The 15,539-nt window shown below is 38.2% G+C and overlaps 1 protein-coding gene across 10 annotated transcripts in view; it reads right to left on the reverse strand.

Annotated features, from left to right (window-relative positions):
• Phf3 (PHD finger protein 3) overlaps positions 1–15,539 on the reverse strand; it is a 64,883-nt gene that overhangs the window by 23,560 nt on the left and 25,784 nt on the right. For 5 of the 10 annotated variants that reach the window (XM_021158718.2, XM_029483348.1, XM_021158708.2 and 2 more), the window contains 2 exons: positions 10,351–10,512; positions 3,093–4,809 (listed from right to left, as the gene is read on the reverse strand). The exons of 2 other annotated variants lie outside the window; for them this stretch is intronic. In XM_021158718.2, coding sequence (XP_021014377.1) covers positions 3,093–4,809; positions 10,351–10,512 — 1,879 coding nt within the window. Of the gene's footprint in view, positions 1–3,092; positions 4,810–10,350; positions 10,513–15,539 lie in introns of those variants that run through there. 3 more of the 10 variants (XM_029483345.1, XM_029483358.1, XM_029483362.1) reach the window with 2 other exon arrangements.

The following is a 15,539-nucleotide window of genomic DNA, read 5'->3' on the forward strand; positions in this document are numbered from 1 at the left end:
AAACAAAAATCAGGTCTACTGAAAAACAGAAAGCAACTTGTATTTCTAATCTTAATTTTTTGGTAAGAGACAGAAAAAAATCCTTAGAAAACCTTAGTTGTTAAAGTAAACTATAAGAGTTAATTCTAAGAAATCTTGATCTTAAAAGAAACAGGCCACAAATTAACATGGAAGGTATTACAGTACCGGCCTACAGTTCTGTAGGTGATTTAAGTGAAAGCCCCAAACACCCTGCCACTACATATAAGACTTTATTCCCCATAAAGGCAAAATCATCTTAATAGTCAACCTAATCTTTGAAGATAGTTGACTTAAAAATAGTCTATAAAACAAAGAGAAAACCAGAATCATTTATTCTAGAAGTATGTCCTAAGAATTAAGTTTTCTTTTCTGAATATAACACTGTAACTTAAGGTTACTAAGGAGACTTTTTTTGCTGTTTGTTCTTGAAATTTTGTCCCACCTACAATTAGGGTTAAGAAAATGCATTATGAATTAAAGACACAAACATCTTCCAGACAAAGGAGGAAGAGAAGCTGAAGGTACACAACACAAAGTGACTTTAAGAAAATTCCCACTCAAAATGCCTTCTGGTAAAAAAAGATTCAAAAATCACATTTATGTAAAAGTAAACAAGAGTCTCATTTTAAAAGTATATTGAAGGGGAATGCAAGGGCCAAGAAGTGGGAATGAGTGGGTAGGGGAGCAGGGCAGGGGGAGGGTTTTGGGAACTTTCAGGATAGCATTTGAAATGTAAATAAAGAAAATATCTAATAAAAAGGTATGTTGAATAATTTTGTTATGTCTGTATTAAAGACCTATTGTCTCTCGGACATGGATCATAATGTTATAAGTCATGAAGATCCGTAATACAAAGCATAACATCCACCTGGACGTATACAGAAACAAGCTATTTCCACTGTAATTTGTGTAAAATACTAATTAACTCTACTGTCACAAGCGCTACTGACAAATAGCTTTCAATATGACCAGTATATACAATCAGATAATCAATTTCCATATTTCCCTAGTAGATCTGTACTTATGCATGTAAATTAAAATTAAAAAATTACAAATTATGTGAAAAGTACACTTTAGGTGTTTAATGAATGGAAAGGCAATGTAACAATGTAGTGCTGAAGATTATACATGTATATAAAACACAACCAATGGCCTAGCTTCTTTATTCAGACTGAAAAAAGGTGTCTAAAGAGTCAATTCAGAAGTTAATTCTTTCCAATATACATCATCCAGATCAATTACACAGGGTCAACACCCAATCCCCACCACTATCATGCTAAGCTATATTCCAGACTGCAGCAAAGGAAGTTCATACTTTATATAGCAGCCTCAGAAAGAGAGAGAGGAGCGTGGGGGAGGGAGGGAGGGAGGGAGGAAGGAAGGAAGGAAGGAGAGAGAGAGATTAAAGAGAATATGTAATCTTTATGTAGCCTTTTCTTTATGCAATCTTTATGTAATTTTTACTTTAAGTAGCTGCTGAAGTTATGAAGTGACTGTCACCACTACAGAACTCGGACAAACTCCTGAAGACCACACCATTAGGACAAAAGTTATTATTAAAGAGCTAATAGTAACATACTGAACATGGGTTCAAACTATGCCAAAGGAATTGTTGAGGTTCCAAGTCCCTGACTCTAATCATATGTCAGTGTTGTGAATTTTTAAAAGATACTAAATGAGACAGAGGGCTGGCTTTTATTAAAAGTACAATTAACAATGTGAGTTAATCCTTACATTGCTGAGATATAAAGTAAGCTCCCTTTGAAATATATGAACGTACCATAAATGTACAAACCATGAAAAAGTATGTTAACTCGGATAAAGGTAGCACTATATTCAAACATGCTACAAAGTTTTAAAGCAAAGATATACTTTTTCATAGAGTAATTCCTGACGTTAAAAGAGGACATAAACAGTAAAGATTTCAGCAGTATAAAGGCGGAGCCGAGAGGACCCCAAGATCAAGGACAGCACAGATTATATACTGAGCTTTCAAACAGGCTCTGCTACAGTCTGTCTCCGAACAAACAAAAAAATTTTACCAACCTCTATGGCATAAAATTTAGTTTGACAATCCCCAACCCTCCCTCTTACTCCCAATGAAAGTGATGCACACCATGCTGATTACTGACTGCCTCTCTAAACTTAGTTTCACTCTTGTATAATCTGACAGAGCTGGGAGAGGACACTGGCATGTAACTTTACTGTCTGTTTTCATCTACAGTCACTGACATAACTCTAAAGAGCAACATTAGGACTTGATCAGCATCATCTGCAGCAGCAGAGACCACTTCATCTTTGTCCCTTCTCAAAAGAAAGCATAAGAAAATACTCCAAAGATGGAGCATGTCATAAGCTTCGAAAAATGGAGTCCAAAATAACCCTATCATAAAAGTAGTGGTAACGTCAACTCTAAAAGATTTTCAAAGATCAGAACTCACGAATTCTTTGAACCATTAAACGTTCCAAAAACAAATACTTATTTTCAGTCTACTCCATAATACATACAAAATTCAGCTAGGTATTCTAACAGTTGCTTTTGCTATTGAACTTAGTTCCAAGATCAAATGTTGGTTTTGAAATGGTAACGGTTGGTGTTTCAAGTGCATCATTTAAAAAAAAAAAAATAACAGCTTCAAAAGAAAAATAGCCATTCCATTCAGAGCTTTACACTTTATTACTAGTTCTGCAGTCAAATAAAATGACATAAAACCTCCAGTCCTGAGGCAGCATAACAATTCTGATTAGCAAAATGGGTTTGATTTTTATCAGATGCAATGACTACATCAAATTCTAACTGGTTACAATGAGAAAGCATGTCCATGAATATCAGATTGATCAGACTAAGCTTTTTAAGATATTCTACAATGATCTAGCTGTAAATTCAATGGTTCCAGGTTGCTATCATTTATCCAGGATTGGTAAGGAGTTTTTGGAAGTCTCTGTATATTAAAATAAATTTTTTCATATTAGAAAGTTCTCACACAGATCTCAATCCTCATTCTATAAGTTTCCCAATGTACACACCCATACAGATATTCACAAACACACACATACACACACACACACACCTGTTGCCATGTGGTTTTTTGCAAAACCCACATTGCTTGCTGGGAGTCCACATATATTTGCTTTCAATTGAGGTGGTCTGATCTGACCCTTCTTTTTTTACAGTAGCTATGTTGTCTGGGATGAACAACGGAGGCTCATCCAGAGAAAAACTTCGGCTGCTTCTCCTTTGGCGAGGTTGCAGGTTCCTATCAGGTTTTCTTGGCTTCAGTTTATCGTCCTCCTTAAGATGCTCACTGACTGGATGGTCATGTTCATCCTTCACATGGCTACTGCCCTTCCCCACAGCTGCCTGCGGCTGAGGCTTATGGCTCTGTTTCTGACTGGAATGCACCAAGTGTCCAGTTTGTACAGGATGGTGAGGCTCCTTAGAGAAGCCAGATTGACCATGAAGCTTATCACTATGAGGATGAGTTAAAGGTTTGGAAGTTTGCATTGCGTTTTGATCCTGGGGTGTTCTTTTCAATACAGAATGAGCTTGGCTTTTCACAGATTTAACTCCAGAATTACAACTCTGACTCTTCCAATCCTTATCACCTTGTTTTTTTCTCACTTTGACTGGCCTCTGAGAATCAGGCTGGGGTTCTGGCTCATCACAATTTCGCTTCACAGCCTTGACATTAGATTTAGTTTTGCTATGACCTACTTCATGCTTTGCTGCCACAGTTTTTCTTGGTGTCTCGGTGGTCGTACTTTGTTTAGAATGAGTTACAGGTTTTATGTGTTTGGGTTTTATGTTTTTGGGCTCTAAACCACTTCTATCATCCTGAAGATCGGCTGTTTCCATTTTAATACTTTGAGTAATATTCAATTGCTTTGAATTTTGGTCAAGAACATCACAAATAGTATTTTCTAAAGTACTAGCTTCTGGTGCAAAGGAACAAGCATCAACTTCCTCCAAATCTGATTTATTGAACTCTGTGCTCTGTAACTGAGCATCATTAGACTCCGTGTCCTCAACATAGCCCAGGGTTTCCAACTGATTTCTCTGAGGTGAGTTCTCAGGTTTATCAACAATATCCACAGTATTCTTCAATTCCAAATGACATTCTGCCCCTTCATTCTTTTCTGTCTTATTTTTATTGGCACAAACAGAGTCACTAGACACATCAGAAGATTTGGGCTCCTTGGCCATCTGGTCACCTTCGCAGGGGAACTTCACCTCCTCTGATTCTTGATCAGGTTTTCCCCCTGCATCCTTTCCTTCAATGGTGTCATTCAGTTCACCTGAAATAAGATCACTCTGCTCATCTTCTCTAACTGGAAACTTAAATAAAGGGCTACTGTTAGTCTTAGCTTTACATTCCATCAGAGCCTCAATGTTCTTCTCTTCCACACTAGCACTAGTCTCTGAGAGAAGTGGACAATCTAACTCAGGAGATGGCACGTTCACTTCACCCTGATTATTGCATGCATGTTGGGGATCAAACCCAGCTTCCTCCTTCATTCCAGCACAAGATGACACTGAAGAATCAACTGAAGATGCTGAGACTTCTGGCGCCACGTCCATCTGTTCAGCATGCCGGCCACTCCTTCTACTCTCCTTAGGGTGTTCCGATTTCAGTGACGCATAAACTTCTTCTTTACCCTGACATCTTTCTGGTGGTTTCACCCCTACTTTAGAGGTAGATAAAGTCTTCCCAGATGGCTTTTTTGTGCTTAGAGTTGCTGCATTTGAACGCTTGGCAATAGTGCTTTGTCGCAAACTTCTTACTTGTTCTATCATAGGGGGAAAAATAAAATAAAAATAACTTAGCTATTTGCTATGTGCTTTTATTTCAGTAGTTTAAAGTATATCACTTCCTTATTCTGACCTCTGAAACTTACCTGATCATATCAATAAAAATTTACTGAGAGCTACTCTTGATCATACATACACTAATATATATAATATATATACATATGTAAATATATTATATATAAGTAGCCTAACATGTTAATTTACATTTGAATTCTGTCAGATGAATAGAAATAGAAATTTCAAAATCATCTAATTTTAAGAAATATTTTCAACAAGTATCTTTTCTGTAAGAGATGGAAATCAAAATAAGCAAAATGAGATTCACTACCACTAATAACTGTCTTAAAGAATAACACATTCTAAACATCAAATATTTCTTATTATATAAAAATAAGTACAAATGCCAAAAGTCTTACATGCAAACAAAACCATGTATCATAAACAAGATCTATTGTTTCAAGATATACCCTCTAAAAACCTCCAAGTCCCACTTCAATGTATTTCCCTTTTACATTAAAGGCTGTTGTAAGAAGTGAAACAGGTCTCCTGTAGCCTAGGCTAGACTCAAAAATTTCAAAACGGCCTTGAAATTGATCCTCTCTCCTCTACTTCTCACATGGCTTACAGGTTGTACTCTAGAACAACTGAGCTACTACACACATCTCCAGTCCCTATACTATTCCTATTCGAGTAATTAAAGTTTGTTCCAAGAATGCCACACACAGACTGCCAAATGAATCAGTAACAAGAAAAAGTGTAAGTAAAATACAAAAGAAAAGCATGACGATTCCTTCTTTTACCAGTACTCCTAACAGTCCTGAGCCTAAAAATCTTCCCAAGAGAGGAAACACACACAGTTCTTTTTAGAACTGAAAATAAAGAAAACTTTAAAACTTCACTAAATACAAAAGGAACTTGTTTATTAAAATTCGAAATACAAGTATAAAGGTATAACTATCTTGCTAAATCAACTTCACATGATTTATTTTAAAGTTAGTCATTCAAAATAAAATCCCACTACACTACTACTTTGAGTATGTCCAACCTGTCACTTCTCAGGGAGGATGAGACCACTGAAGAGCGAGCGTGCTTCTCATCCAGGTGATGCAGCAGGTCCTGGTGTAGCTAACAGCACTCTCACTGTTCAGTGTCCCACTGAAAAATCAACTACCTAGTCATCCCAGACATTGGAACTTTTTCTACTTCCCCTAGGCCGCACAATCTCTGAACATGTGACACAGTCAACAACTTTACAAAATTATGGGCTAGGGAGGTGGCTCAGTCCCTACAGTGCTGCTCTGCATCACGAGGTTCTGAGTTTAGATCCCTAACACCCACATACAGGATGAGCACGGCAGCACACGTCTGCAAAACCAGTGTGGGCAGGTGGCAGGGCTGAGACAGGAGAGAGGGGCTCACTGACTTCCAGCCTGGTGGAGTCAAGGAGCTCCGGGTTCAGTGAGAGCCACTGACTCAAAACTTAAGGTAGAAGGTGATGGAAAAAGACACTCCTGGAGTGCACACACACCACACATGCACACACACAAATGTGCACACACAACACATAAAGAGAAAGTAAGTAAGAACGCATTACAAAATAGTTTATGAACTGTTTATCACAGGCTCTGTTATTTTTAAAATCACTACCAGAGTTTTCTGTATTCAGGGGACTATTAAGCTCTGAACTCTATGTTTGAAATGAAACCACTGAAAAACAATAAAAAATTTTTAGCTTTGAAGTAGCTGCTAAAATCAAAGTGGCACAATAATCAGCTGAGCTAGGGTATTCTGATGAAATATTATTTTCAAATAAGGAGAAATTTATTAAGCAAAGGATAACCCCACCTTTACTTCTTTAAATATAAACTGCCTTAATCTAAAGCATACCTTCCTATAGGCCAAAAAAAAAAAAAAACCTTGTTAGTTATTCTGTATTTTTTATCTTATTTATTTCTTAAAGTCTCATGTACATGTGGCAAGTAACTGATTTTTTTTAAATTAAGATTATATACTAAGGAAAGTATGATAAGGACAACCCTTGTTCCTTTAGGTACAATAAAGGATCTTTTCTGAAAAGGTAGGAATTTACAGAAAATGAAGAGCGAGAGGAAATAATGACACATTTTGTGATTCAAGCAAGGAACGATTAAGTAGTATACTTGAGACAAACACTAAGCCAGCAAGTTATCAAATCCACCGTTTTAACACCCTGCCCTAAACCCCTAAAGCTTAGCCCCTTAAGCAATGGTTCTTAGCCTGTCAGTTGTGAGCCCTTTGGGGATAAACAACTCTTTAACAGAGGTTGTCTAAGACCATTGGAAAACACAGATATTTACATAACAGTAGCAAACTTACAGTTATGAAGTAGCAACAAAAATAACCTTGGGGGTCTGCACAACATAAGGAGCTGCATTAATGGCTGCAGCACTAGGAAGGTTGAGAGCCTCAGTCCTAAAGAATAAAAAGGGGTCCTAGACTAGGAATGCCACAGTTGAGAGCAGCAATACAACGACGGTAACTGTGAAACACAATTTACATAATACTGACAACAGATATTCTATCAACTTCCTGTGCGGGGTACCAAAATATGCTAATGGACCGCAGAGAGAACCGGAACTCTGGCAAGAGATATCCCAAAAGCCAAGTAATGCTCAGCTCATACATTCAGTCCATACAGCTGAGTTTCCCCACAGTATTCGTTCCCGGAAACCTTCTCTGTCCTGCATTTCCTAAGGCCCTGGCTCCTCTAGGGGTATCAACTTCAGACTTAGTGAGCCTACCCTCAGTAACACTGCAACAGCAGGACCTGCTTTACCCATGAACTAAGTGTGACAACAAAGTGACCTCTGCCCTTTCAGGCTACAAACCGCTCCTCACTGGCCCAAAAAAGCTACATCTTCCAATGCTGTGTATCTTGCGGCAGTAGCCAGTGACTAGCCCTGTAATGTACACAATTTCTGTACATTTGATGTTTGCTCAACTGTTTGATTTTTTTTTTTTTTTTGTAATTCCTAAATAAAACAAAGGGGAAAAGACAAAAACTAAAATAGTAATTTTTTTTCTTTCAAAACGAAAAGATCAATCCTTTTAAAAACACTTTGAGTATCTTAATAAAGATAAAAGATATTAGTAACTTAAAGACAAAAGCTATTATATACATTTTAATAAAAAATAAAATACATTGCTATTTTTAGGGTCCTTCTCTAAAAAAAAAAAAAAAGAAACATTTGGACATTAGAAATGCAAAACTTGACAGAGAAGGGTCAGAGGAAAATGAAATAGTTTCAAAAGATGAAGTAAAAAAGATAACATAGAAAAGTATAAGGAAAAATAAAGAAAACGAAAGGCCAGCATCTTTTACCAGACCTGAATTCCAGAAAGCAAGAGTTGACAAACTAATGAAAAGGAATAAAGTGTGGAAAACATTTCCAGAAGTGAACAATCATTCTTGGACTCTGAATCAACTGAATGCTAACTAACCTTAATATCCCAAACTTCCATGTCATAAAATATTGTTTTAGAAATAGTGAGTCTACAAACTTCCATCCAGCATATAGCAATGCCACCCCTCCCCCCAAAAAAATCAGAAATCAGTGTAAACAACTTCCTAACTCAGTGAACAAGTCATGCTCTCAGGTCAGTTCCTATGGTTATTTGTCTTTGCCAAAGTAAGTTATTCTTACCCACGGCCATGCAAGCAAGCAGGATAAGTTGCTTGGACACACAGAAACACTCAAGTAGGAGAAAGACTTGGTGGGAGAACAAGGAATATTTTCAGCAAGAGTGGAAGGGACTAAAGGAAAATAATAGTGACGGAGATACAACCAACATAATGTGTGTGTATCTTTATGAATCTGTGAAAAAAATTGTATGCATATATAGTTTAAATAAAATTTTCTTATCTGGACTAATAATATTCCTTCCCAGAGCCAAAGACAATCTAACAAAAAAACCCAAGCCCAGGCATGAGAAGCTCTCTCTTCAGTTGTTAATGTTGTCCAAGAGATTCCCAAAACAGTACAGCTTATTGTTACCTTAGGTTGCAACCAGATTCCCTATTGCTGAAGACAAACTCTGGACAGAGGGCCCAGATGCCAGCCAGAGCTGCATCTGACTCGAAAGCCTCCTCCCTGAGGACTAGCTTTCATGGTACCAGAAAGCGCCATTCAAGCTTCCAAAGGAGGGAAGGAACAACCAAAGTACTACTTAGCTATGACCACACTAGAGATCCACATAGCAAAATAACCCAAAAGGAGCATAAGTAGTCCACACACAACTTGCCAGTAATCAACAGCTCTCCAACTGGACCCAGAAGAAGGAAAGTATGCCTGTACTGAGAACCTAGCCAACAGGCAGTGAAGTCATGAATCTTGCAGCAGAACCCACAACCACCACTTTACTAACACCAGCATAGCTTCTAGCTACATTCTAAATATGTGTCCTTATATCCCACAGGCAAGTACGGCCCTCACCCCTCAAGAAAACTTCTCTTTGTAAAAGACAGAGACCACTACAGAACACCACAAATCAAAATGCACAGCTGTAGAACATGGTTCCAATGGACACATCTACAAAAGAACACTTAAGGCTCAGGAGTCATTGCAGAAGAGGGGGGGAAAGACTGTAAGAGGCAAAGGATGAGGGAATTTGCTCTAAGATTGCAAATCCTAGTAATGTCAGAACTACACCCATGAAGTCTCATCATCATGACTGCCTAAACGTAAACTGAACAAGGACAACAATAAACACGCTAATATACACAGGGGAAAACCCAGGAAGCTTCAACCCTACACAAGAACTGTAGACAACTGAGAAATGCTGAGAAAGAGAAAGTCGTCTTCAGGGAAGAGCATACTAACTGGTTATCCAGCATCAAATGTCCAGCCCTGAAAACACAAAGAAGTAACATTATACAGACTCAGAGGCTGGATCTGTGTATTTAGAAACACATACACATGTACAAAAATTAATATAAACATGCCATGGCCTGGCAGTGGTGGCGCATGCCTGTAATCCCAGCACTTGGGAGGCAAAGGTAGGTGGATTTCTAAGTTCAAGGCCAGCCTGGTCTAAACAGAGAAACCCTGTCTCAAAAAAATAAAAAAATAAAAAAATAAAAAAAGCCATGAAATTAAAGAGGTCAAGGAGAGAGATATGGAAGTTTGGATGGCGGAACAGGAAGAAACAATGTAATAGCATTAGAATCTCAAAAATTAATAATTTAAAAATGCTTATACCGCAAAACATACTTTGAAAAACAGTTTTTCAAGCCAGATGTGACTAGAATACTCCTGTAGTCTTAGTACTTGGAAACTGGAGGTAACATGACAGAAGTTCAAAGCCAGCCTGAGTTTCACATGTTGTCTGAAGTCAGTCTGGGCTATAAAGACCCTAACAATCAGTTGAGTGGCAGGTAGATAGGTGGGTGGAGAGATAGGTAACCTGTTTAGCATTGTACATCCTAACACTCATGTTTTATGCATCTGGTTTTTCTGGCTTAACCTCTTGGGAAGGATTACCTTGTGCCATTAAACGAGGTGATTTTCTTGGTGATCTTACTGAATTGTCTTCTACTCTGTCCCTCAAACTCCTGTTAGGTAAAATCAATTCTTCTTCATCAATGGTATCATTACCACTTTCTTTAACAACTCCTTCATCCATAATATCGTCAAGACCAACAACTAGAAAGAAACAAAAACAAAAATTATTTTTAAAAAATGTGGGGTGTGTTATTAGTTTAAAAGCAGCACATGGAAAAAAATCAAAGTGTTTTAATGTAATATTGTATAGTCATAAAAATCTAAGCCTACCGCTAACATATGAGGTACTTTACCAGTAAGCACCCACATCTGTTTCATTTGACCAATGTCTACCTTGTGAGGTAACTAGTCAGAGAGAATTAGCAATAATCCTTGTTGATCTGACCTCAACTAGTGCTCTGTTACCATCTGTGTTCCCCTTGAGAATGTCATGGAATACTATACCTGGAATACTCAATTATCTCTGTTCCACGGAGGTGGTACAAAAGTGATCTATGCCTTAAAAAGCTCCTAATTATCTAGGTTCATGTCCAAACCTACGGTAATTAGAGACATTATGCTGCATGGATGGGGGTGATGCAGGTAATTTACGGATGGCTAAATAAGGAAGAAAAGAAAGGAAAGGAAGGAAAGGAAGGGATGGAAGGAAGGAAGCTGTTCTCCTTCCCCCAGGGGTGAGGAAAGCAGTCAGCATTATAGTTATACAACTCAATGACTTCCCAGCCAATAAGACTTCATTTAATAGAGAGGATGGAGCAGGAGTATGACTACGGCATTCAGCCGGTCCGATAGTCTCCTCCATCTCTTGCTCCCGATCTCACAGTGCTGTTGTAAGGATCTAGTGGGATGATGTATGAACTCACTCTGTAAGCTTCCGAGCACCCGACCAAATGTTAGTTACTATCTTCACCCTAGCTAGGGGTTAGAAGGAACCTCAAGAAGTTATCTAGTCCTCATCTTTATATTCAAGTAGAAGAACTTCATTTACAAGAGCTCAACAAGATAGTGGTCTATCCTAAAATTCAAAGAGAACAAAATTCTTAATAAATATACTTCCAAATGACACGGTCTTTTTGAGGAGCAATTGGGCAACAAATAGATTTACAAACTGCTCAAACCCTTTTCCCAAGATAAATATTAACAGTACTGGCCAGAAAACATTCTAACCTTTGTTCAAGAAGTAATATAAGCCGGGCGTGGTGGCGCACGCCTTTAATCCCAGCACTCGGGAGGCAGAGGCAGGCGGATTTCTGAGTTCGAGGCCAGCCTGGTCTACAAAGTGAGTGCCAGGACAGCCAGGGCTACACAGAGAAACCCTGTCTCGAAAAACCAAAAAAAAAAAAAAAAAAAGAAGTAATATAAATGAACTGTATGTTCATGTCCACTCAAAGAGGAGAAAGACTGACAGAATGCACATGAGAACACATTAGCTGTGTACCAACTCTTCTCTATAAAAGGCAAGTGGTTCCTTCTCATCTGTCTTCCAGTATCTTCCTACAAAGCATTCATTACTATCAAGAGTCCATGGTCAACAAAATACCACAGAAAAATTCATCAGGACTCTCTTAAGATACAATATAGGTAGAGACAGATGGCAAATCCAGTGAGGCTATACTATCATGACCAAATATTGATGTCACTCTACATACTCCGAAAAGTTTACATTAAGTACTTAAAGTAAATTATGAATTATATACATTTGCATTGGAAAGATGCATTAAAAACAGAATGTAACACATGGAGTGTTAGCACCAATTATCTTTAGCAGTTAAGATAGATAAGGAACAGTTGTTACTGTAGTTTCTTACTCTTTCTTACACTTTCTCTGACAGCAATTTTCTACAATACACACATATCTTATACCACAATTGGGGGGGGGGAGAGCAATCTGGATGAGTAAATCACACACAAGAGGCTGATTAATAATGGCTTGGGGACATTTGAATCCACAGGCCAATTAATGAGTTTTATAAGTGTGTGTGCACATGACATGGTACATAAACGTGCAAGTCAGAAGACAACCTGCAGGGTTCTCTCCTTCCCCCATGTAAATCCAAGGGATTTATACTGAGATCTTCCAGCTGGGCAGGGAGAACCTTTACCCGCCACATCTCACTGGCCTTAGTCAGAAGTTTTTGAGATGCCGGTGCCTCCCTTCCTACTACCTGTCTGCTTGTGGTGTATTGCTACACTGCTGTAAATGGATGTGTCTTACTTGACTCACTGAGTCTTTAACTGTCATGACAAAACTGAAAGGGAATACAAAACTAAGTCTATTAGCAGCATTACTTATATTCTGATCTACATTTAGGAATTTTAGCACTTAAAAATCACAGTCACCCCTAAGAAGCTAACTTAATGTATATAATGCACAACAACTCAATAGAACCAACGGGTCGTACATATCTGAGACTCCTAGCTATTGAAGACAGCACTGAGGCTGACCTCAGGCCTCCACACACAAGCACCATCCCTCACACACATAAACGAACATTCTTCAAAGTTGAAATCATAGTTTTTGTTTTTTGTTTTTTGGTTTTTTTTTTGGTTAGTGAATCAAGTAACAGACTTTAAAGTGAGTATAAATAGAATAACTGTCTAAAATCTGAACTCTGTGACAGTATTTAAAATGAGTACTTGAAACATAAAAAGAAATTGAGATAAACAAATTGGAAAAAAAAAGAGATGAGTCAGACAGATGAATCAGACAGAATACAAGTGAAAAATATTTCAAAACAGCAAAAGTCAATTAAGCTAAGTCACTGGTGGATGAAAGAGAAGATAAATGGCCTTGATCTGGTAGCATGACAGCTACTGCTGTGACCTTAAGAAGTGATTATGGTGATCCAGACTCAGAACTGTTTGGTAGAGGAACAACAAAGTGCAATACAAATTCTGAAAAAAATAAATACAAAACAGTGTGTGCTAACAACAAAAGTCCATAGTAGAGGCTGTTACAGAAAGAGTGTGCTGTCACACTTCAACTTTCCAAGTATAGGAAGGAAAAGGGAAAAACAGGCATTCTCCACACTGTGGGAACTGCAAAGCAAACACAGTGGAAAATACAGGGAAATACAGTGGAAAATACAAGAAAGGCAGCAGGGCACCAGGGGCACTGATTAACCTACTCAGCCACTACGGAAAACACAAAGATACAGGCTGCGGCTTTTCATTTCCATCTGTACTCTGCCCAAGAGGCACCTGTAGTCACAGGTCGATTCTAGGACGCCTAATGATGATGTAAGCAGGAGCCTTTGGGGGAGGAGTACAGACAGTGCTTGTTTAAGGCCGGCTTCATTTTAATTTTATTTTTATTACTCAAGTTTTTCTTTTCTTTCCTAATTCATTTGCACAGCCTGCCTATTATACTCATGAAAGCAGAAAGCTATGATTGTAAAAATGTAAAACTCTAGGCATAACTGAAATATTTGACTTATGTCAAATATCTTTAACAAAAAAGAGCTGACGAATCATCTTTTTTCCTATGCTTCTATTTATAATGTACTTTCTGTGCCCAAGATCTTCAGAAAGCTGGTCACTACATGCCTCCCAAATACTGCTACTGCTGTTCCTAGTTTTTCTATGTGTGCTTTGTACATATATGGGTACCTATGTGTGGAAGCCTGGGGACATTTTCAGCAGAAATCTTCCTTATGCTTTTTCTACCTTAGTTCAGAGACAGTGTCTCTCACTGAAAGTGAACCTAGTTAAAACAATAAATTCTGCTAGAATGGCAGATCAGCAAGCCCTAAGAATACTCTTATTTCTGTCTCTCCTGAATTGGGACATCAGCACACATCACTGTATTCAAATCTTCAAAAAGCTACTACATGCATATATGTGTGTTGGGGATGGGGTGTGTTGGGGATGGGGACCATATGCATCACATGGCCCACATGTGGAGATCGGAAGACAATTTGCAGTAACCTATTCACTTTTCCTACCAAGTGGGTTCCAGGGGCCAAACTCAGGCAGTTAGCATTGATAGCAAGAATCTTTATCCACTGGGCAACCTCGTCACCCAAACCTAGCTGTTTATGCAAACTCTGTGGATCTGTCATGGTCTGAACAAGGACACTTCCCACAGACTCATGTGCTACAACACTTGGTTCTCAGATGTTGGGGCTGTTTGGAAGTGTGGCCTTGCTGTTCAAGTGTGTCACCAGAGGCAAGCTTTGAGGATTGGAAGACTCTGGCCATATTCAGTTTGTTCTCTGTCTTGTGCTTATGTTTGAAAATGTGAAATCTCAACTTCTGTTCCTACTACCATGTCTGCCATTTCCCTCTTTAACAATAAGCACAAATAAACTCTTCTTTCTATAAGCTGCCTAGGTCAAAGTGTTTCAACACAGCAATAGAAAAATAACAGGATAGGGCTGGAGAGATGGCTCAGTGGTTAAGAGCACTGACTGCTATTCCAGAGGTCCTGAGTTAATTCCCAGCAACCACATGGTGGCTCACAACCATCTGTAATGGGATCTGATGCCCTCTTCTGGTGTTTCTGAAAATAGCAACAGTGTACTCACATGAAATAAATAAATCTTTAAAAAAAAAAAAAAAAACAGGATCAAAAATACTGGATCAAGTCAGGTCTTCATACTTACATGAAAAATGACCCAATTCCACAGCTACCAATGCTGTACTTCTTCATGGAACATACTCAAATACATCATGACTTCATGGAACATACTCAAATACACCATGACTTTTACACCATGTTAGAAACAGCTCTAATTAATCATCTTACAGTTATCTCTGTAAGCTGCATGAGGGCAGAAACTTGTATCAGATAACCACTGCATCCTCCAGCACTTTAAACAATATAGCACTTGACATGTATACAGCATTTAAAAAACAATCCAACAGTACAGTATCAACCACTTTTAAGTCAAAGCAAACGTTAATCCCTTACATAGAATTATGCAACTAAGCAGTACATTGCTAATGCTTGAAATGTTATTTAATAAGAATTATGTTACCATTAAATAGGAATAGACTTTAAATTTAAAAACTCAGCCCTCTCATTGAAGCATAAATAATTTTTACTCATTGAGTGTCTCATTTCAATGAATCAGGTCCCAGTTAGTTCTGTAACTGCTGTAGCTTGGATCGTAGATGGTTTCCTAATGTCCATGAGTCAGAGGCCTGGTCTCCAGGAAGGCGCTAAG

The sequence above is a fragment of the Mus caroli genome, chromosome 1, assembly GCF_900094665.2.
Source record: "Mus caroli chromosome 1, CAROLI_EIJ_v1.1, whole genome shotgun sequence".
Classification (NCBI taxonomy): Eukaryota; Metazoa; Chordata; class Mammalia; order Rodentia; family Muridae; genus Mus; species Mus caroli.